The sequence below is a fragment of the Phyllostomus discolor genome, chromosome 8, assembly GCF_004126475.2.
Source record: "Phyllostomus discolor isolate MPI-MPIP mPhyDis1 chromosome 8, mPhyDis1.pri.v3, whole genome shotgun sequence".
Taxonomy (NCBI): domain Eukaryota; kingdom Metazoa; phylum Chordata; class Mammalia; order Chiroptera; family Phyllostomidae; genus Phyllostomus; species Phyllostomus discolor.
The window spans coordinates 94517259-94541664 of record NC_040910.2 but is presented as its reverse complement, the minus strand read 5'-3'; the positions used below and the strand labels follow the sequence as shown (position 1 = coordinate 94541664).

Genomic DNA, 24406 nt, shown 5'->3' with positions numbered 1-24406 from the left:
AGATAAGCTTGAAGGACCTAGTGTTGTAAGGGACACTGATGTAGACTGAAGCCCTCTAGTTCTCAGTCCATTGCCCTGGACTTGGTGAGAGCTCTCTCTGTACACAGAGAAAACAGAATTTGCAGTTTATGGCTTGTCCTCTGGACAGTAACTATCTATGGAAGTAAGGCAGGTGCCAGTGGCTATGATAGATGTGTTATAGATTCATTCAGGATGTGTGATTTGTGACTTCCTTGTGATAAGCATTTTAAAGCTTCTGCTTTGGGAGGAGGGGCAGGAATCCCATAATCTCCTCCCCTTAGCCAGATCAGGTCCCTGTTTCTACTGCACTTATGGGGGTGAGGTGGGGGGGAGAAAGTATATGATGGGTGTGGCTAAGACTCTGTGTTAGACTGGTAGGGAGCTAATTCTGCCAAACTTGCTTTTAAGACTTGGTCTGAGTTCCTCTCTTGATTTCAGTTTCCAAAGATATATTTTAATGTGTCTGCACAATATGAAATGTGAAGATGTTGCTGACTCTTGGGTATAGTATCAGAGATCCTCGCATGTGCTTGTAGCACCAGGGCCCTGCACTGTACATTCTGCCTATTCACCCATGACTCTGTGACCTACAACATAAGGGCATCATGGAGGCTCGAGGAGAGAAGGGGAGACTTAGCTGTCGTTCTGAGGCGGCACTGTAACTCTCACAGAACTTAACAAGGTGGAACAGTCAAGAGCATGGACTCTAGAGCAAAACTGGGTGTACCACCTAGTAGTTGTGTGGCCTCAGACAATGTGCTTACCTTTTGGGGGTCACAGTTGTATTGAAATGGGGATAATAATAGTACCCATCTACCAGATTCTTGTGAGGATTAAATGAGTGAGTGTAAGTAAATCACTAGCACTGTAGTCTTTCCTGAGGTGTATGCATTTAGGGTCCTTTCTCATTGCAACTCATTATTCAGGCCCTGGAAAAAAAATAACAAACACAACATTTTCTGTACTTTCTGGTCCTTTGAAGGCAAACACTCCTTTAAGAGAATGTTAGATGTCAGTTCTCACTGTACAGTACGTCCCTGTATTGACTTTCCCAGTAGATGTTATCTAAAGACAATCACCGCCCTTGGGAAAGTCCTTAATGTGAAAGGCACCATGTTCAGTTCTGATAGGGTAGTATATGTGTCAGTCATCTGTCTGCAGGAGTCCCCAAGGACTTGTTGGTACAATGGCCCATAATCATGCTAAGGATCAGTCTAGCAATTTGCATTTTTAAAAGTCCCTAACTACCTATTTTCACCATGGGCAGTCCCTATACTCCCAAAGCTCCAGATGGGATCGCTCTCCTTTCTAAAGAGGGCATTTGTGCTTCCTTTCTTAGCAAGCCTTGCTCTAGTATTATGAATGAGTTCTCAGAAAGGATTGCAATGGAAACATCTCCTTAGTTTTCAAGCCCTCCTCCTACCCCTACACACAAAATATGAGTAAACCTGGCTCCATTGTTGGGTTTGTTTGTTTTTCATTTGATATTCCTCAAGTTTGGTAGAAAACTGTTCCAAGTATGTGTGACTCGATTAGTGACTCGTAGTCTGCCAGAGGCCTGATCCTGCGCTCCCTGGTTTAGCAAAATTGCAGGATGGATTTGTCACTTAGAGCTTCATTGCGGAAGTCACTTCTGGCTCTCTAAGACAGCGCCACCTAGGTATGGTGACCTAGAGGCTAGTGACAGGGGAGAACACGCAGTCAGTATCAGGCCAGAACTTGAGATGAAGTGAAAGCTCTGAGGCCCTGCCTGGGGCATTGAATGTAGACTAAGGAATTACCGTGTTTGACAGCCTGTTATAAACATGCTCAAGTTTTCTGAAATCACAAAACCTTTAAGTTAAAAAAAAAAAGCCATGGCTGGTGTGGCTCAATGAACTGAGTGCCAGCCTGTGAACCAAAGTGTTGCTGGTTTGATTCCAGTTCGATTCCCAGTCAGGGCATAAGCCTGGGTTGCGGGCCAGATCCCCAGTAGGGGGCACATGAGAGGCAACCACACATTAATGTTTCTGTCCCTCTCTTTCTCCCTCCCTTCTCTTCTCTACAAATAAACAAATAAAATAAAATAAATAAAAATAAAAAGAGCAAAGGCCTTTAGATTATTCCCCCCATAGGTAAAGCAGCTTTGGTCTTTAATCTTTTGGGGCCTCACTTTCCTCTGTAAAATCCATTTCTCTCTTATTAATCTTAAATTCTCTTTAATTTTTAGTATTTTGTTATTCTATGAAGGTGAATATTGATTTGTAGCCAGGGAGCCATGTTAGGCTGGGGCAGGGGTCTAAAAAATGCACCACATACTAGTAGGTATTGTATATTAGAGAGGTTACATATTAGTGATATGTAAAACTGTTACATGCTAATGAGATTAGAAATAGGAGTTGTAAAGTATAATGAGTTAATTTTTTATCTTGTTTTTTATCTATATTATAGAAAAATAAGTGCCATGTGGCAGCGGTGGTGGTGCTAGTGGTATCCATGATGACACGGGGCCATAGAACTGTAATTGTTGGGAGTGGAGCATCCTCTAAAAGTCCAGCCCCTCCTCACCCCAACCATTGTTTGAATGTCCTCTGCTACACCATTGCCAAATATTCGTTTGCTTCTTCTTGAAAAACTCAAGTGAAGGGAAGCTCAGTACTTTTTAAGCCATAGTTCGTCATTCTTTGATCTGTACAAAGTTATTCCCTGTATTTAGTAGCAAAAGTCTGTTTCTCTGTACTGATTAACTCCTCTTAAAAAGCAGTGTTCAAAATTAACAAAACAATTCCCTGTTTTATGGTCTCACCTGTGTAGAACTGAACAGAGCCAAAATCTTTCTCATGTACTTTTGCTTGCAGAGTCTGGTATTGCCTCAAGAACAAGCATAGTAAAAATGAAAATGCAACTCAAAGATAGAAAAGAAACTGGATTCATAAATAAAGTTCTTGCCAGCTAAAAGTATTAAATAAGCAGTAATTACAAGAGGAACAGCCGAAACTTAACTCCACTTTAAAGCACTCTGTGGGGCCTTCGGGGTCTGATGCACAGAGTTATAATCAGGTTTTCAGAGCCTGGTGGGTTCCTGCTTTCCCACTACCTACCTGCCTAGTGAGAGTCAGAACCCTGACACACAGTTGGAGGGTAGGTCTTTTGGGTGTTGTATATTTAGGTAATAGTTAAAACTCATTGGGTCTAAGGTTTGGTGGTACTTATTTCAGGAATCAGTAAGGTGATGTAGACTGAGATACTCTAAAACTATAAGGGCACACACAATCTTTAATGCCAGAATTTATTACCCTCTCACCTCAGTGAGTGGTCTCTGGCTCACTTCCTCCATGCAGACCTCCATAATACCGCTGCCCTACTTCCAGAGTGTCCACTTCAGCGTCCAGGATTGTGTTGCTTCCTGAGTATTGGAATGAAGAAATGCTTCTACTTCACAGCTTCTGTGGCATGTCAGGTCTCTTCAGTTTCTGCCCCTAACAAAACATTGTCTCTGAACCCAAGCTAAGTGCCCTCTTAGGACCGTGGACATGGTCCCTAAGACAGAATGGTTCATCTTCTTCATTTTCCTGTCCGTCATGCGTTACACCTTCTTATGCTGGATTTTCTTCACCTTTCTCTCTTTCTACAAATGTTCATAGCTCTGTCTTTGCCAATTAGTGTTCACCTGAAGCTTACTATTCCATCTGCCTCACCCTTCTCCCCTGAACCTTTCTTTTCTTCCAACCCCAGCCTGAAACCCAAGTAAATTAGCTTCTCACTCCTGCCCCCCAGTTTAAAAAAAAATCCCATACTCCTCCAACAGTGTCTGTTCTTGGATTTGCAGTCAGCAGCCATCTCCAATAACCATCAGGCTGTCAGCTTTGCAGTTCCCCACTACCTCCCGCCTCCCCCATCATTCACCAGAGGAAAAAGAGAGCCAGAGCAAGAGCTTGAAATATATCATGCAATAGTGTATCATGAATTTGTTGTGAATCACAGCAGTGAAGCAGGTTTATTTATTTCTGAGACCTTAAATCAATACAAAGTAGGTCTCTTAGTTCTGAAGCTGGGATGGAGTGTGAAAAAATGAGCCCATTGTACTCTTAAAACTTTGGGGAAAGGAGATGACAGCTATATAATTCCATTTACCAGGCACTAGGGGCTTTAATGTGAAGGTGACAGGGAGCTCTTTGTGCATTTAGAGCACCATATCTTCTAAATAAAAGATCTGTAGACTTGATAGTGGAGCATAGCTCTGAGTTTAATAATCTCCAAGCATTAGACCAAGCCAATATGTTCCCAAGTCAGAGAGGTCCCCCCCAAACACTCATAAATTAAAAGTGCAAGAACTGCACATGTTGGTAGATTAGAAATGCAAGAACTCCAGTCTTTTCTGAGAAGACAGACCTGGGCCCTGGCTGTGCACAGACTGCTGTGTGAATATGATAAAGACTCTGGAAGCGAGACTGTTTAGAAACCTGCCTTCTGGCTGTTCATCATTATAGGGAATGTCCCCTGTGCATGGATCCAAATCTAGTTATGTTCCCTTTCATTCAGAGTGGCCGTCCTCACACAGTCTAATCAGCTAATGTACACAGTTTGGAGTGTTGAATTATGAAAGGAGAAGCTTTTGGAGCTGTTTAGATTGAACTACAGATTACCATGCCTCAGCTTCCAGTTTTTCTGGTCGATCATTGACTGTTTCCTGATTTTAAATAATGCCTCAGTGTCTGGAATTTAAGCCCTTCAAAATACACATGAGAGAAATTGAAAAATTGGTTTTATTAAGGAAAAGAACCTACCCATATTTAACCAATAGCATAAGATGCAAATATGAGAAGTCAAGAGCATTGGAATATATAATCAAGTTTGAGTGTCTTTATTTTCTGTATGACTCATTGATAAAATATGCCTTTTCTCAACAGATAAATCAGGTTTGTGCAGCTCAGTAGACTCATGAACAATGAGGGGGTTAAGAGTTCCAACCCCTACAGTTGAAAATCCTCTTGTAACTTTTGACTTCCCAAAAACTTCAGTCATCCCTCAGTATCCACGGGGCATTGGTTCCAGGATACCTGCCCGCACAGTGGCACCAAAATTCACAGACACTCAAGTCCCTTATATGAAATGGGGTAAGACAATGCATACAGTCAGCCCTATACATATCCATAGATTCTCAACCACAGATCGAAAATGCTGTGATTTTCCACAGTTGGTTGGATTTGTGGATGCATAATCAGGGAACATGGAGGGGCAATTCTACATTTATTTATTTTTTAAAAATCTGTGTGTAAGTCAACACATGCAGTTCAAACCTGTATTCTTTAAGGGTCAGTGGTATAATACAACTTTATTTTATTTAGAGTTACTAGATTAATTCTAGCCCAGATAAGGGTGTTGAAAGAAAAACCTAGTTTCAAGATGCAGTTCAAGATGGTGGCATAGGAAGTCCTGAACTCCTCTCCTCCCACAGACACACAAAGAAATACGCAGTTACGTGTGCGGCAGTTCCCTCTGAAACAACCCGGGAGCTAGCCAAACATCTGCTTCATGACAAAGGGTAAAAAGGCTACAATGACATGAGCAGGAGAGGAAGACAGGGTCTCACCCAAAACTCCACCCCTGGCGTGGTGACCCACAGTCAGGAGAAATATAAAGCAAAAGAGAAGAAGCTACTCCCTGAGGAGTGGGCAAGGGGTTTGTATCCTACACCAGACACCCCAACCCTCGGACCCTGCCCCCAAAATGTCTGGCTTTGAAAGCCAACAGGAGACTTCTGGTCAAGATGGTGGAGTAGGTAAACCCTGTACTTGCCTCTTCCCATGACCACATCAAAATTAAATTACAGCCTAAGTATAGAACAATCACCTTTAAGAACCACCTGAAGACTAGCCGAACAGAACTCCTATAACTAAGGATATAAAGAAGTCATGTTGACAGCCCCAGCTGGCATAGGTCAGTGGATTGAGCGTGGGCTGCGAACCAAAGTGTCGCAGGTTCGATTCCCAGCCAGGGTACATGCTTGGGTTGCAGGCCATAACCCCCAGCAACCGCACATTGATGTTTCTCTCTCTCTCTCTCTCTCTCTCTCTCTCCCTCTCTCTCCCTCTCTCTCTCTCTCTCTCTCTGTCTCCCTCCCTTCCCTCTCTAAAAGTGAATAAATAAAAAATCTTTAAAAAAAAAAGTCATGTTGAGACTCGTAGGAGGAGGGACAGAGGCACAAAGTGAGTTAGTTCCTCACCCACATGTGGTGATTAGGAATCAGGAGGGATGTCTCAGCTATGGAGGTCCCCATCAAGGAGCCAGGGGGTCCCAACTTCACACTGAGCTCCCCAGCTAGAGCACCAGTGGCAGGAAGTCCTCACAACAACTGGCTGTAAAAATCAGCAGGGACTCAGTCTGGGTGAGATGGAGGCCTCCTAAGACTCAGGCGCCCTCTTAAAGGACCTGAGCTCGTACTTGCTCACAAATACTCACTGTCTGCTCCAGAGAAGGGACAGCAGCTTGAAAGGGGCCAGGAACATACAGGGGGAGGGATTGAATTCTCTGGCTGCAGGTTGAGGTCTGGAGGGGCAGCTTTCTCTGGGACTAAAATGCCAGCAGGCGCCATTGGTCCTTTGTTGAGTCCTCCTCTGCCCCCTCCCCTCCCACCCCCACCCCCCGCAAAACAACAACAACAACAACAAACAGCCTGCAGACACAGGCTAGTGCCAAAGCTGATTCTATGAACCCGACTAATACTGCTCTTGCCCCACTCTGGTGATTCTCTGAGACCGTGCCCCACCCAATTCATATGCACAGCCTGAACCTCTTTCAGAGGCTAATCCTCACAAGTGGCCAGCCTAGGCCTGCACTGTGGACTTTCCAATCATTTCCTGAAAGTCTTGGCCTGTAGTTCAACGGGTCAGAGTGTTGTGCCAATATGCCGAGGTTGCGGGCTTGATCTCGTTGCAGGTTGCACGTGGAAGAAGCAACCAGTGAATGCATAAATAAGTGGAACAAAAAGATATCTATCTCTATCTCTCTCTCCATCCCTCTCTTACTCTCCTTCTAAAATCAATTTTAAAATATCAAAAATCGCTCAAAGGTCCACAAAACCCAAACAAGTAGCAGCTGGCCTCAGTGCGCCCTACACCTCTTGCTAAGCGGCCACAAACTTGGCACCTGTGGCAGCAAGGCTCATTTCACCGAATAGCCACTCCCAGGTTTCTCCAAGCTCTTAACAGGCAGCTACCAAATTCAGATCACTTTGTAGTTCCTACCAGGTGGCTCTGGGCTGGACACAGGCAGCAGCTGACCTTGGCCTGCACTGGTGCCCCTCCCAAGAGACCCTGAACCATCACACCTACCTGGTGGTGGGATTTAGATCACAACAAAACACCCAATTAGCACCACAAATGACACACCCACAGGGTGGACTCGGCAGGCACCAGAACCCCACTAAAACAAACCTTGCTCCTTGGGGTAAGCTCCTGCACAACCTCTTGTCCACTGTAGTCTTAACCAGCCCTCACTCACTGATGTGCCGACAGAAATCAAAGCTTAACCTCAACACACAACCCACAATAAAGGACACCGGTGGAGCACCCAGTTGAGGTGACCAGGGAGACTGCACCACCGGGCCCCACAGGAAACCAACTATTGAGGTCACCCTGCCAGCATGGGGAGACACAGAAGATTTACCTAATACATAGAGACAAACACAGGGAGGCAGCCAAAATGAGACAAAGAAGTATGTCTCAAGTGAAAGAATAGGACAAAACTCCAGAAAAACTACTAAACAAAATGGAGGCAAGCAGTCACCACTGCGAGTTCACAATACTGGTTATAAAGATGCTCACTCAGCTTAGGGGAAGAATAGATATCAGAGAGAATGTCAGTAAACAGGAAAGAAAAAAGGAGATAGAAAACATAAAAAAGTCAGAAATGAAGAATACAGTAACTGAAATGAAGAATACATTAGATGGAATCAACAGCACGTTGGATGAAGCAGAGGATTGAATCTGCAACTTAGAAAACAAGGTAGCTAAAATCACCCAGTCGGAACAGTAGAGTGAAAAAAGAGTCAAATAAAATGGGGATGGCATAAGGGGCCTGTGGGGCATTGAGTATAATAGCATTTGTATCATAGGAGTATGGAAGGAAAAGAGATAGAGCAAGGGATTGAAACCCTATTTAAAGAAATGATAAAAAATTTCACTTATATGTGGAATCTAAAAACAAACAAAATAGAAACAAATTCATAGATTCAGAAAATAAACTGATGAATACCAGATGGGAGAGGGGTCAGAGGGCTGCGTAAAAAAGGTGAGGTGGTTAAGAAGTATAAATCGGCAGTTACGAAGTTGTCACAGGGATGTAAAGTACAGCTTAGGGAATGTAGTCAACGCTATATGGTGTCAGGTGGGTGCAAGACCTACCAGGGGAATCACTTTGCAAGTTACGTAAATGTCTAATCTCTGTGCTGCATATACTTGAAACTAATGCAGTATCGAATGTCAACTGTAATTGAAAATATATATTTTTTATTTTTTAATTGAATTTATTGAGGTGACATTTGTTAACAAAATTATGTAGGTTTCAGGTGTACAGTTCTAAAAGACATCATCTGTATATTGTATTATGTGTTCACCACCCCAAATCAAGTCTCCTTCCACCACCATTTATCCCCCATTTCCTCTCTTCTACCTCCTTCCGCCCCCTTTCCCTCTGGTAATCACTGTACTGCTGTGTGGCTGTTTTTCTTTTTGCTTAATCTCTCCACCTTTTTCATCCAGCCCTGCAACGTGCCTCCCCTCTGATAGTTGTCAGTCCATTCTCTATCCATGAGTCTATTTTGTTGGTTAGTTTATTTTGTCCATTAGATTTCACTTAGCATAATGCTCTCCAGGCCCATCCATGCTGTTGCAAAGGGTGAGATTTCCATCTTTTTTATGGCCACGTAGTATTTCATTCTGGAAATGTACTACAGCTCTAATATTTACTCATGTACTGATGGGCACTTGGGCTGCTTCCAAATCTTAGCTGTTGTAAGTAACACTGCAACGAAGATAGGAATGCGTATAGTCTTTTGAATCAGTGTTTTGGCTTTCTTTGGATATATTTCCAGAAGTGGAATAGTTGAGACATAAGGCAGTTCCATTCTTAATTTTTTGAGGTAACTCCATACTGCGTCCACAGTGGCTGTACCAGGCTGCATTCCCACCAGCAGTGTATAAGGGTTCCCTTTTCTCCACATTCTCACCAGCACTTATTTATTGATATATTGATGGCAGCTATTCTGACAGGTTTGAGGTGGTATCTCATTGTGGTTTTAATTTACATTTCCCTGATGGGAGTGACATGAACATCTTTTTATATGACTATTGGCCATCTGTTTGTCCTCTTCGGAGAAGTGTCTATTCAGGTACTTTGCCCATTTTTTAATTGGATTGGTTTTTGTTTGTTTGTTTTTGTTTTTTTGTTTCTGTTTTGTGTGTGTGTGTGTGTTAAGTTGTATGAGTTCTTTATAGATGTTGGATATTAATCCCTTATCAGATGTATCATCAGTCAATATGTTCTCCCATTCAGTGGGTTGTCTTTTCATTTTGTTAGTGGTTTCCTTTGCTATTCAGAAACCTTTTAGTTTGATGTAGTCTCATTTGTTTGTTTACTCTTTTATGTCCCTTGCCCAAGGAGACACATCAGAAATAATACTGCTGCTAGAGATTTTACTGCCTATGTATTCTTCAAGATTTTTATGGTTTTTGAATCTTACATTTAAGTCTTTAATCCATTATGAGTTTATTCTTGTGTATGTTGTAAGAAAGTGGTCTAATTTCTTTTATTTTGTACCTGTCTGTCCAATTTTCACAACATCATTTATTGAAGACTGTCCTTACCCCATGTATGTTCTTCACTCCTTTGTCTAATAGTAATTGACCATAAAGGTGTGGGCTTATTTCTGGGCTCTTTATTCTATTCCATTGATCTTTATGTCTGTTTTTATCCCAGCACCATGCTGTTTTGATTATTATGGCCCTGTAGTGTAGTTTGATATCAGGTAGCATGGTCCCTCTTCTTTCTCAAGATTGCCATGGCTGTTCAGGGTCTTTTGTAGTTCTGTGTAAATTTTTGGAATATTTCTTCTAGTTCTGTGAAATATGCCATTGGTATCTTGATAGGAATATTATTGAATCTATAGATTGCTTTGGGCAGTACAGACACTTTAATGATGTGAATTCTTCCTATCCGTAAGCGTAGTATATGCTTCTACTTACTTGTATCTTCTTCAGTTTCTTCAGTCTCTTGCAATTTTCTGAGTACAAGTGTTTTACATATTTGGTTAAATTTATTCCTAGGTATTTTATTCTTTTTGGAGCAATTGCGATTGGGATTTTCTTCTTTAGTTTCCCTTTTGGATAGTTCATTATTAGTGGATAAAAATGCAACTGATTTCTGGATATTTATTTTGTATCCTGCTACTTTACTGAATTCACTTACCAGTTACAGCAGTTTTTTGTTGTGTGGAATCTTTAGGGTTCTCTCTGTATGTTCATGTCATCTGCAAATAATGACAGTTTTACTTCTTCCTTTCCAATTTGGCTGCTCTTTATGTCTTCTTTTTGCCTGATTGCTGTGGCTAGGACTTCCAGTACTGTGGTAATCAGAGTGGTGAAAGTGCACATCCCTGTCATGTTTCTATCTTAAGGGAAATGCTTGTAGTTTTTGTCCGTTGAGTACGATGTTGGCTGTGGGTTTGTCATGTATGGCTTTTATTACACTGAGGTATTTTTCCTCTATTCTCACTTTGCTGAGAGTTTTTATCATAAATAGGTGCTGGACTTTATCAAATGCTTTTTCTGTATCTAATGATCATGTGGTTTTTATCCTTTATTTTGTTTATGTGGTGTATCACATTTATTGATTTGTAGATATTATACCAACCTTGCACCCTTGGAAAAAATCCTACTTAATCATGGTATATGATCTTTTTAATGTATTGCTGGATCCAGTTTGCTAATGTTTTGTTGAGGATGTTAGTATCTATGTTCATCAGAGATATGACCAATAATATTCTTTCTTTGTAGTGTCTTTATCTGGTTTTGGAATTAGGATAATGCTGGCCTTATAAAATGAGTTTGGAAGTCTGCCTTCCTCTTGAAATTTTTGGAGTAGTTTGAGAAGGATAGGTGTTTTTCTTTGAATGTTTGGTAAAATTCACCTGTGAAGCCACCTAGTCTAGGACTTTTGTTTTGGGGGAGTTTTTTTGATTACTGCTTCAATTCACCAGTTGTAATCTGTCTATTCAGATTCTCTGATTCTTCCTGATTCAATTTTGGGAGATTTTCTGGGAACTTATCCATTTCTTCCAGATAGTCCAATTTGTTGGCATATAGTAGTTCTTAATATTTTCCTACAATCCTTTGCATTTCTTTGGTATCAGTAGTTACTGCTCTTTCATTTCTGAATTTATTTATTTGGGTTCTCTCCCGTTTTTTTTTTTTTTAATTGATGACTCTGGTTAAAGGTTTGTCAATCTTAATTTTTTTTTTCTTTTCTTTTTAAAGCACCAGCTCATGGTGCCATTGATCTTTTGAATTTTAAAAAAAAAACACTTAATGTTGTTTATTTTTGCTCTGATCTTTATTTTTTCCTCTCCTCACTTTGGACTTTGTTGTTCTTTTTCAGGTAACATTAAATGTGAAGTTAGATTGTTTATTTGAGATTTTCCTTGTTTCTTGAACTAGGCCTATAATGCTGTGAATTTCCCCTTAAGACTGCTTTCACTGTGTCCCATAGATTTTGCGGTGTTGTGTTCTCATTTTTATTTGTTTCAAGGTATCTTTTGATTTCCTCCTTGATCTCATTGTTAACTCATTCACTATTTAGTAACATGTTACTTAGCCTCCATGTCTTTGTGTGTTTTTCAGTTTTTTTCTCTTGTGATTGATTTCTAGTTTCATACCATTGTGGTCAGAGAAGATACTTGATATGATTTCAGTATTCTTAAATTTATTGAGACTTGTTTCATGTTGTAACATATGGTCTATCCTAGAAAATGTCCCATGTGCACTTGAAATGCTCTGAAGATATCAATTAAATACATCTGATCTAGTGTGTCATTTAAGGTCACTGTTTCCTTGTTGATTTTCTGCCTGGAAGATCTATCCACTGATGTCAATGGGGTGTTAAAATCCCCTTCTAAGACTATATTATGGTCAGTCTCCATTTATGTCCATCAAGATTTGCTTTACATATTTAAGTGCTCCTTTGTTGGGTGCATAAATGTTTACAATGGTTATATCCTCTTATTGCATTGGTCTCTTTATCATGTCCTTCTTTATCTCTTAGTATACAGCCTTTGTTTTAAAGCCTATTTTATCAGATATATTTGCTAATTTTATTTTATTTATTTTTTTACAGAATTTCTTTTTTTTAAAGATTTTATTTATTTATTTTTAGAGAGGGAAGGGAGGGAGGGAGAGAGAGAGAGAGAGACAGACAGACAGACATCAATGTGCGGTTGCTGGGGGTCATGGCCTGCAACCCAGGCATGTACCCTGACTGGGAATCGAACCTGCGACACTTTGATTCGCAGCCCGAGTTCAATCCACTCAGCTATGCCAGCCAGGGAAAATCAATGTGTGGTTGCCTCTCATGCACCCCACTGCTTGGAACCTGGCCCACAACCCAGGCATGTGCCCTGACTAGGAATCAAACCGGCGACCCTTTGGTTCACAGGCCAGTGCTCAGTCCACTGAGCCACACCAGCCAGGGCTATATATTTGCTAATTTTAAAGCATCAGCCAGAGGGGCGGAAGTTGTTGAGACTCTCTGGGAACAGAGCACTGCCAAATGCCATTGTTATGGACTTCATCTTATTAGCATCTACACTGTGTGGCACCATTTTTGCATTCTTACCCTAATCTTCACCCCCATGCCACTTTCACAGTAGCAACAGACATAGTTGGTGAGCTCGCCCACCTGAGACACTCATGCAACTCTACAGAAGTCATTGGGTGTGCACAGCCTACACAGGGAGATGGCCTTTGAGTAACAAGTTTAGATGGCCAGAGGAGATTGCATTTCTGGCCCCCATAGGTCTCAAAGTAGAGAAGTTATTTACCTGATAAAAAGTTCAAAGTAGTGGTTGTAAAGATGCTCATTGAACTCAGGATAATGGATATACACAGTGAGATCTTTAACAAAGAATTAGAAATATAAGAAAATGTCAAACAGAACTCTTAGACAATACAATAGGTGAACTGAAAAATACATGATAGAGGTATTCAGCATCAGCGTAGAAGAAACAGAAAAATGGATCAGCAACCTGGAAGACAAGGTAGTGGAAATCACTCATACAGAATGGCAAAAGGAAGTAAAACTTCAAAAACCAGGGTACTTTAAAGGACCTATGGGACCAACAGTAAGCATACTAACTTTCACATTATAGGGGTCCCAAAAGAAGAGAAGAGAGAGGCAGAAAACTTGTTTGAAAAAATAATAGCAAAAAACCTTCCTAACCTGGGGAAGGAAGTACAGAGAATTTGAAATAAGATGAATCCAAAGAGACCCACACCAAAACATATTGTAATTAAAATAGCAAAAGTTAAAAATAGCTAGAGACTCTTAAAAGCAGCAAGAGAATAACAACTAGTTACATGTAAGGGAATGCTCATAAGACTATAAGCTGATTTTTTAGCAGAACTTTGCAGACCAGAGGTAGTGGCATGAAAGGGAAAAACTCCTAACCAACAGTAGTTTACCTTGCAAAGTTGTCATTTAGAATTAAAGGAGAGATAAAGAGTTTTCTGGACAAGCAGAACCTCAAGGAGTTCATCACCACTAAACCCACCTTAGAAGAAATGTTAAAGGGACATCTTTATGCTAAAAAAAGGCCATAATTTGATATAAGAAAAACAATAGAAAATATCTCACTGGTAAAGGTAACAGCAAATATATAGTAAAGTAGCGGGTCAATCACTTATCAAAATAGTATAAAGGTTAAAAGACAAAAGTAATATTAGCTGTAACTACAATAACCAGTTAAGGCATATATAATATGAAAAATGTGATCTATGACATGAAAAACAAATGTGGATGGGAAGTAAACATGTACTACTTTTAGAATATATTCAAATTTAAGTGACTATCAACTTAAAATTGACTGCTATAGATATAGGTCATTATATATGAACCTTATGTAACCACACACTGAAAATCTATAATACATACACACAAAAAATGAGAGAGGAACCTAAAGAAAACCATCAGATCACAAGGGAAGAGAGCGAGAGAAAAAAAGAACAAAGAATTACCAAAACAATTAACAAAATGGCAATATGTACATACCTGTCACTGATTATTTTAAATGTAAATGGACTAAATTCTTCAATCAGAAAATAAAGGATGATTGAATGGGTTAAAAAAAAAAAAGCAAGACCCACCTATGTGTTGCATTCAGGAAACTCATTTCAGATCTAAGGACATACACAGACTAAAAGTGTAGGGGTGGGAAAAGATATTCCATGCTAATGAAAGTGTAAAGAAAGCTGGGGTAGCAATACTATATCCAACAAAATAGGCTTTAAACAAAGCCTGTAACAAAAGCCAAAGAAGGCAATTACATCATGATATGCGGTCAATCCAACAAGAAGATACAGTAATTGTAAATATTTATTCCAACATAGGAATACTTACATATATAAAGCAAATATTAACAGACATAAATGGAGAAGTTGACAGTAATATAATAATAGTAGGGGACTTTAATATCCCTCTTACATCAATGGATAGATTATCTAGACAGAAAATCAATAAGGAACCATCAGCTGTAAACAATACATTATAGCAGGTGGACTTATTAAATATATATGGAACATTCCATTCAAAAGCAACAAAATACACATTTTTATCAAGTGAACATGGAATACTGTCTGGGATAGATCACATGTTAGGCCAAATGTCAATAAATGTAAGAAGATTGCAATCATATCAAACATGTTTTCTGACCACAATGGTGTGAAACTAGATCTCAGTTACATGAAAAAACTGGAAAAATTACAAACATATGGAGAGTAAACAACATGCTACTAAACAACCAATCAGTCAAAACAAAGTAATAGAGGAAATAAAAAAAAAAAACAAGGCAAATGAAAATACAAACACAATATTCCAAAACCTATGGAAAACAGTTCTAAGATGGAAGTTCATAGAGATACAGGCCCATCTCAATAAACAAGAAAAACTCAATCTAACTTACACCTAAAGGAACTAAGATACTAAAAATGGGGGGTGGGGGAGTCAATGAAACTAAAACCAGATTTTTTGAAAATATAAATATTGATAAATCTTTAACCATATTCATCAAGGAAAAAAGGAGCCCAACTATATAAACTCAGAAAATAAAGATGTTACAGCTGATACCTACAGAAATACGAAGAATTATAACAGACTACTATAAACAATTATATGCCAAACAAATTCGACAACCTAAAAGAAATGGATAAGTTTCTAGGAATATACGATCTTCCAAAAATGAATCATAAACAAAAAGAAAATCTGAATAGACCAATTACTGGTAAGGAGATTGAATTAGTAATCCAAAAATTCCCCACAAACAAAAGTCCAGGACCAGATGGGTTTACTGGTTGCTTCTACCAAACACTTAAAGAAGATTTAACACATACTCTTCTCACACTATTCCAGAAAAATTGAAGAGGAGGGAATACTTCTAAACTTATTTTGTGAGGCCAGCATTACTCTGATACCAAAACCAGAGAAAGACACCACAAAGAAAGAATATTACAGGCCAGTATACCCAATGAACATAGACATAAAAATCCTCAGCAAAACATTAGCAAACGGCAATCAATCTTACAATAAAGGATTATATACCGCATTCAGCTGGGATTTATTCCAGAGATGCAAGGATGGTTCAATATGCACAAGTCAGTCAACCTGATACACCACATTAACAAATTGAAAGATAAAAATCACATGATCACACCAATAAATGCAGTAAAAGCACCTGATAAAATTCAACATCCATTTTTGGTAAAAATTCTCATGAGGGTGGGTCTAGAGGGAACATACTTCACCATAATAAAAGCCATTTATGACAGACCCACAGCCAACATCATACTCAGTGGTGAGCAGCTGAAAGAATCAGGAACAAGACAAGTCAGCTGTCACCACTTTTATCCAATATAGTATTGGAAGTCCTGGCCACAATAATTAGGCAAGAAAAAGAAATTAAAAGACTTAAATTAGAAAAGAAGTAAAACTGTCACTATTTGCAAATGACATGACACTATATGTAGACAGCCCTAAAGACTCCATCAAAAAGCTATTAGATACAAGTTGCAGGATACAAAATTAATATACAGAAATCAATGGCATTCCTGTACACTAATAATGAACTATCAAAAAGAAAATTCCATTCACAATTGTATCTAAAAGAATAAAATAACCTAGAAATAAATCTAACCAAGGGACATATAAGACCTGTATATTGAATACTACAGATTAATGAAAGAAATCGATGAAGACACAAATGAAAAATATTTTGTGCTCATGGATTGGAAGAATCAATATTGTTAAAATGCCCATACTAATGAAAGCAATCTATAAATTCAGTTCAATCTCTATCTAAATTCCAATGACATTTTTCATAGAGCTAAAACAAATAATCCTAAAATTTGTGTGGAAGCACAAAAGACCCCAAATAGGCAAAGCAGTCCTGAGAGGAAACACCAAAGCTTGAGGCTTCCCCTTCCCTGATTTCACACTATCAATATGTTACAAATCATAATAATCAAAACAGTATGGTACTGGCATGGAAATAGACATATAGTAGGTCAATGGAAAAGAATAGAGGGCCAGAAATTAAACCTACACCTACATGGTTAATCCTTCTGGCCTTCCAGTGTTATGTTGGGCCTGAGTCTCTTTTTGGCTAAATATCTTTTCCTACCACAGGTACCACAGTCCCTTTCCTCTAATTTCTCCATCAGCCAAACAGATCACTTCAGAGCTTTGCTCCTTATAGAGCAATTTTTGGTCTTGCAGTGGATGGTCTTAAATCCATCTGTGGCTCAAGCCAGAGGCTTTCACATCCTGTGCCAGCAGTATGTCACTGTGCCCCCTTTCCTACCCCCAACCCTAGCCTACCAGCTGCCAACCAGCACTTAAGTTTTCCAGTAGCAATCATGGCAATAAAGGGGAGGAGGAGCAAGTCGTAACCCTGGGTCTGTGTGTGTATTAAGAGAGAGTGTTTCGGAACCCCAAACATCCTTGGTCACATAGGCACTCACTGGTCCTGTCTCCCTAGAGATTTAATTCCACTCACCCTTGGATATATTCCTGGAGAAACATTTACACAGTAATATGTGCTACACCACTTAAAATTGTTAATTGGAGATTGAATTACTTGTCAGCTTTTAAAAATGTAGTCCTCTCAGGTCAGGGAGGAAGGTGTTAGCAGCATGAGTAAATGAGCTGTTGCATTTTTTTCTTCCTGTACTCTTGTCTCTCCCCCTCCCTCTTCCTCTCTCTCATCCTTCCTCCTTTCTTTAGTCCCTATTTTATCACTCCCTGCTCCCACTTCTTCTTTCTCATCTCTATCTCTCTTTCTGCCTTAGCCAAACCTTTATCAATAACCTGACAGATCCCAGGGTGAATCTAAAACCATGGGTGAAGTCCAGGAATGACGATTGCTCAGGAAATTTACAAAACCCCTCCCCAGACCCTCTTGAGAATGGAAATATCCTAATGAGAAGGAGGATTGCAACAAGGACCCAGCTTGTGTCTCTCAATTCTCTGATGCGGGAAGAATTTATACTCCCTGCTTCTTTAAATAAAAGATTGCCCTGACCCACCTAGGATTGTTTAAGGGGGGAAAACTGGATAAAGGAGGGGAAAGCAGTGGTAGATTTCGTTTTTTATTCCACTGATATGCATCATTATTTTTCACATCTTGAGCATATGATTGCAAACATTTGCCTATAAGTCTGAGAGTCCCCAACATAATGTGTATATCGGGACAAAAGCAATTTTTAACAAAATTGAGCTAAGTTGCATCTATGAAACTTGGAAATCTCAATGCCTGGGCTGACAAATATCCTGACAAGTAAATACTACCCTCATTCCGTATTACATAGTGATTTCATTTGCACAAAACTTCACAATGCTCCGCCACTTCAGTCAAATGTCAGGAGCACTGGGGAAAAGAAGAACAAGTTTATCTTGATCACCAAAAAGGGATTTAAGGGAGAGAGCAGGCGGTATATTAGACTGTTTTTTGTTGCCTGTCAGCTGTGGTAAACCTGAGCTGTTTGCAGTGTCTCTAGATAAGGAGCAAGAACAGCAAGAACATACGTGGCATGTATGTGTGACTGCATTCGCTTGTACTTCTTATGTACCTAAAAATTCCTAGAGGTTATGTAATGTCTTTGGTAGAACCTTTAACAGTTGTGTCTCTGCTAATCACTGGCTTCTGTGCGGTGCCCATAATTCTCAGGTCTGCCAGCCCCAATGAATAAAATGGTGGATGAGGCTTAAGTTTATTGAGAGTAGATGAGGATCCTTTTTCCTCTCAGACTCAGCCCTTACTCAGTTCTGCCGGCATGGGAACTCTTCAGATGCCTGTAGAAACATGCGGTGCCTGTTTTTAACATTACCTGGTACTGCTTCTCCACTTAGACCTGGGGAGCAGCAGGGTGGGGCCTCAGGAGAGTCACCTCTGTTTGGATGGCTCCTGCATTTAAATGGTTATTGATGCTTGTTGGGCAGATAAATGAAAAGTTTTTATCATGGTGTAGACAGTGTGAGAGGAGTAACTTGGGGAATGGAACATGGCAAACAACTTGACTTACATAGAAATGCTCTATGTCAAAGTTGAAAAAAACTGATGAATGAAACTTGCCTTCTTCGTGAAAATATTATAGTGATGAGAGTTGTTTACCCCCAGATTTTTCTGTAGAAGGTTGATAGGGCAACATATCGAGGAATAAAATAGTGGTTCTGTCTGTGTGGGTTCCTGTCCGTGTCTTCCTGGATGCTGTTCAGGGTTTGTGTGTCTGTTCCAGCGTGATCATTTCAGAATTAGGCAGAATGGGTTTTGCCCTAGCCCAGATTCTGCTTCTTTGGTTGGAGCTTTTGTTCTGAAGTATTCTAAAATCATTAAAACCACTTGAGTCAGCAATGACCCCTATAAATCAGGAGCTATTGTGTGCACCCTCATTCTACTGGTGCGTGCTCCACACACACGGTCATTGAAGATGAACTGAAGGGTCCTGCTTTCTCTTCACCGACTGTTAAGTAGCTATGATTGTTAGCATTTGTTTGTGGTTAGTGAAGCAGGTTTCATTTCTCTGTGTCCTTCCCCTCCCGACCCCTGACCTCCTAAGATAAGGCTGGACAGAGAGAGCCATTCACATACTCTGTTAGTCTGCCCTATATTTTTTCTCTTTAATTCCCAAATTAAATGAATGTTCTCACATGATAAACATTTCTTTAGGCCAGGAATAATGTTCTGGGTTGTGGTAACCCCTGGTCAGGTTTCTTTCTGAATCCAGAAGAGGAGAAATGTAGAACTACTGCTGCCTTTTCGGAACAATGCCAAAGTGTCAGAACCTGAGTTTCCACTTGTGAGGGAAGACCTGCTAAGTTACTAAATTATTGCTCCTCCAAGTTTGTCTCCCGTTCGTCTGTAAGAATATGGGGCAGAATGGGCAAGCAGCAGAGCCTCTGGGAGTAGCCTGGTCCAGGATGCTCTTCCTCTCTGAAAGGAGGCGCAGGGACATCTGGGGAAGGGCTATTCGATCAGCTGAGCAGCTCTTGGTCTGCTTTGCTCCCTTCGCTGGTTCTTCACCGATCCCTCACTGATTTTGGAGAGATGTGAGGTTCTAAGTGGGTGGGTATTTATCAAGCACTAAAGACAGTGTTTCACAGGAGAGAAAACAGTGTTTCTCAATAGAAAGTGGTCCAGCTCTCTCTCTCAGGCAAGCAAGTTCTGGGCTCCTGACACAGATTGTGAATATCAGATATTCAGGGTCAGCAGCATGTCTCCTTTATATTTCTTTTCCCCCTTTTCAATTTTATTTTAATAATTAAAAATACTGCTGATCACACTGAATGACTTCTGGCAGAGAGGCAGTCTGTCCCAGAAGGACCAGTTGTGGGCCATCAGGTTTATGACGCCCATAAAACCAGAGCCAGATCGGAAGGAGCACGGCCTCCCCCAGCGACAGGGCTTCTGCTTCCACGAGGGCCCCCCATCCGTTCTCTGCTTTGGATATTTGTTTTGTTTTGGATTTTTTATTCCGTTTTATTTCCTGATACGTGTGCGAGTGTGCATGTGTGCACACATTAAAAGATATAAATGAAACAGGTACGTAATGCCCTCTGCCTGTTAGAAAGACTAAAGCCATAAAAATAACAAACGGCGTGTATTTGCTAGAATGTCAAAGTTATGAGTTTATTTTGTAATGATGTGCTCCTGCCTTCATGAGGTAAACTGGCCGTGGCGGAGGTGTTATTAGTAATATGGACTCAGTGGAGCAGAAAGCCGAGTGACCGAGAGATCAGTGTATCAGTCAGAGAGAGGGCAAATGGAAAGAGACAGCAGGAGAATGAGAAAAGAGCCGCAGTGCCTGGGCGGAGATTAAAGACAGACTGAGAGGAGGACGGGAGCCCAGTGGTCAGATGGGGTCTGCCCTGTTCCTGGGGCTCCTGCAGAGGAGCAGGCGGCATGTTGCTCAGCTCAGGTCTGCCCGCAAAGGCTTGTTCTCTGCACTTCCTTGTCAAGGAGAGCGGTAATCTGAGAGCAGTTTTGCTTTCTCTGTTCTTTTTGGAAGAGTCTCTTCCACCCTTCCTAGATGAAGCATTAAATGGAACCAGTGCCAGGTGGGTCACACTAAGGTGATTACTTTGGTCACCAACTTCCTCAGCCTTTGGAGGGTCTTAATGTAGGGGCTGACCCAGCAGCATGCAGGGGAACCTCTCAAAGCTCCTAACAAGAAGGGGGAAATGGGAATGTACAGGCAGAACTTGCTGGTCTTTCAGTTCATTAGCTTCTACCCCAGAGACTTGGAAATGAATAAAAGTTGGTAAGGAAGAAATGTTGTGCCATAGTTATTTTCCAAAGGAGGAGGGGAGAGGGAAAAGAAAAGGTAAAATACAGTAAGCGCTCTACAACTGTTTAGAGCTCTCCAGGGCTCCCCTAGATGACTGGCAATTACTACACACTCAGCAGTTTGCGACAGTCAGTGATCAGGCTGCCCGGCTTCCATCTGCTGGGTCAGAAAACCTCCCTCCCTAAAAGAAATTATTAACCACTTTTCAAGAGAAAAAGAAACCCTACAATTTCTAAGTTCAAGAATATTTCTTTCTTCCTTTTTTCTTCTTTAAAGGACACTTTGTGGTTTCCAATTGCAGATGCCCTTCAACCTCACAAGGGTTAAACTCCAGGGAGGCCCCAGGGATTGAGGCCGAGTTCCCTGGAACCTTGGGAGGGAAGGACAGAGGGAGGAGAGGCGGGCTTGGGTATAAATCACTGCCCTGCACCCAGCACACAAAGGAATGCAGACTCAAGGGTTCAGGTCTGCATCAGGAGTTGCTTCAGGATTTTGTCAGCCTCAGGGTTTATGTGTGGGGACCACCTCCAAAAATTAAATACAAGGGGAAAAATAATCCTTAAAAAAAAAGAAAAAGAAAAAGAAGCACCCAAACATGACAGCACTTCTTTAGCTGAGACTTTTCACTGAAGATTGTCAAAGACAGGCACATTACCTCTTTTGTGTCCATGCAGTAACTCTGCCAGGCCTGCCGATCATGAGGGGGCCACTGGCCCAGGGTCCCAGCCTCACCCATGGCTGTGGTTTCAGCTCAGAGTTGGAATGTGCTGTGTGTATCTGTGAGGGCTCAGAGAGAGGGAAGGAGAGGCTTGCTGGTCTTTGAATTGCAACTGTATATGTAATTGTTTAAAAGCCTTTCCCTTTTTTGTTGTTGTTTTCTAAGTTTGGTTTTTGTTTGGGGTTTTTTTTGGATGAAGGTCCAGATAGTCCCTTTGAAAAAACAAGTCCCAGAAACTGGAGTCTCTGTCTTGTGGAGGAGAGAACCCATTTTAGTGAGAATCACAAAAATGACTTTGCCTTTGTTTCTGTCAAGACAAGTGTCTCTTCTCTTGCTTGTTTCTCTAGGTTCTCGGGCGGGAAGTCTATACCTCCAATAACCAGCTCGGCGGCATCCAGATCATGCACAACAATGGGGTGACCCACAGCACTGTTTGTGATGACTTCGAGGGGGTTTTCACTGTCCTGCACTGGCTGTCTTACATGCCTAAGGTGAGCCCTTCCCACCCAGCACTGACACGGCACCCGACCGTTCCGCCGCAGCCTCCTGCCTCTGCACTTGAGATCTCTTAACAGTGCAGGACCTTTTAAATGAAGTATTCCTCTGAAAGTGGTTTATTTCTTTTTTTTTTTCCCTAGAGCCATCTTTTGCTTTCTACCTTTAAAATGCCTTCGAATTTCATTGGCTAGGCCCCTTTCTGATGTTTTCCAGCCACAGAGGCTTTCATGGCCTATCCGAGCTCCGATCCCAGCATATTAGGGCTTTCTCTTCATTGTGGGTTTTCTCATTTCTAATAGTCATCCCTCCCTCTGGGGAGCTTCCCAGAAGGCCTGGGCACACTGAAATCAACAATCAGAAGGCACCACTTTGTGCCAGGCTCCTACATGGGACTTGAGACCTCCGCATTTCCCCAGGGCTTGGCCCACTTTTGGCTGATGGTTGGGGGTCATGGGTGTTGTTCCGTATGTGGGCCCTGCTGCCTTTGTTATGACTGTTGCTGAGTTGGAGTATAAGACTGTTGTTTACTGATTGCTGTGCTGTTTCCCTCCCGATCTCCTTTCAGAGTGTAAACATTTCAGTTCCCATCCTGACTTCCAAGGATCCTATAGATAGAATCATCGAGTTTGTTCCCACAAAGACCCCGTATGATCCTCGATGGATGCTGGCAGGCCGTCCTCACCCAAGTATGTACATGTTTAAGGATTCTATGGCCCCTGGCCCTCAGCCTTTCCATTGCTTTTTCCAGCACAAACCAATTTCCGCACAATAGCTTGTGATCAAGAAAACAGCAATAAGTACCTGGAAGTGAGGAAAATCTGGAAAATTATTTCTGAAGAGGAAGGTGGAAAATTCTTCAAGAACAAATGAAAAATAATAAGATGAGATTTGCAAATCAGCCATTGAGTCATAAGTAGTTTAGTCACTAATACATTTCTTCTGCTATTAAAGCACTTATTATTTAGTGGGTTCAAAGACTTTAACACAGTTAAATATAAGCCATAAAGCCCTAGAACTATAGGACCAGAATCTTTGACCATTCAGTTTCTATAAACAGATCAGTCAGATCGGTTTTAGGAAAGGCCTTTGCGATCCCTCATGTACAGTGTGACTGCACTTTCCTCAGCAGGCCGCCGCTGAGCGCCGACCCTGCACGCACCCTTCCCTTCTCACCATAGTGGTGATAGTGTTGGCACTGCTCTAGTCATTAATGTGAGATCATTTATTCATGAAGAGACTGTCCAGAACTTATAATTTTCCAAATCTAGAGAATAGGAACAAGTTTTTCCTCATGTTTATCTAATATGCCTCTGTCTTGTGACTGATTTTCTCTAACTTTAAACACAAAAACAAAGGTAACTTCATATAGTCAGTCCTTTGGCTGTTTTCACAAACCATACTTATTAGGAAGCTCTTTTGTGAAGCCCCAAATCCCCCTGCTACATTTCGAATCTATTTTTTCAGATTGAGGAAGTGTTCTTTTTTGCATGTTTCTTGCAACTATTTCAAAGAAAGGCTATTATCTTAAAGAAGAGTGGAATGCAGAAGATAATTAAATTTGAGTCATTGCGATTTTATTGAAAAAGAAAGAGGTCTTCATAAGAAAGACCTAATAAACCTTTGTGGGCACCCACACTAAGCCAGGTGGGACGACAGAGCATTTTTATATACATTATCTTATTTGGGCTTACTACCTCTCAGGGATACAAAGGCATCATCGTTTTACAAGATCAGAGAAGTTAAAATGACGTGTGCAAGGTCACACAGCTATTACTTAGGAGCTGGGGCTTCACCTGAAGCCTAATTATAGATGGTGTAGAGAAATCACCAGAGGAAGATTGATTTTAATTTTAAATTTTACCTGTTGTCTTTCAATGCCTTTTCTTACTAATCTTAATAAAACTAAATAGTTTTTCTTACGTAGCCAGAAAAATCACCACAGTAATCTTCTCCCTACCTTTCATTTTTATATCATTATTATGGTGACAACTATGAGTCCAAGATAAAATCCAGGGCTCTTCTGGGAAAATTCAGAACAAGATTCAGTGAGTGTTCTCCTTGGAGTTGCTGGGAGCCATTTTAGCTG

The 24406-nt window shown here is 40.8% G+C and overlaps 1 protein-coding gene across 7 annotated transcripts in view; it reads left to right on the top strand.

Annotated features, from left to right (window-relative positions):
• The window catches only part of ACACA (acetyl-CoA carboxylase alpha), a 220907-nt gene that overhangs the window by 158527 nt on the left and 37974 nt on the right, over positions 1–24406 (top strand). For 6 of the 7 annotated variants that reach the window (XM_036033622.1, XM_028520093.2, XM_036033620.1 and 3 more), the window contains 2 exons: positions 22170–22313; positions 22886–23006. In XM_036033622.1, coding sequence (XP_035889515.1) covers positions 22170–22313; positions 22886–23006 — 265 coding nt within the window. Of the gene's footprint in view, positions 1–6333; positions 6636–22169; positions 22314–22885; positions 23007–24406 lie in introns of those variants that run through there. The other variant, XM_036033623.1, reaches the window with a different exon arrangement.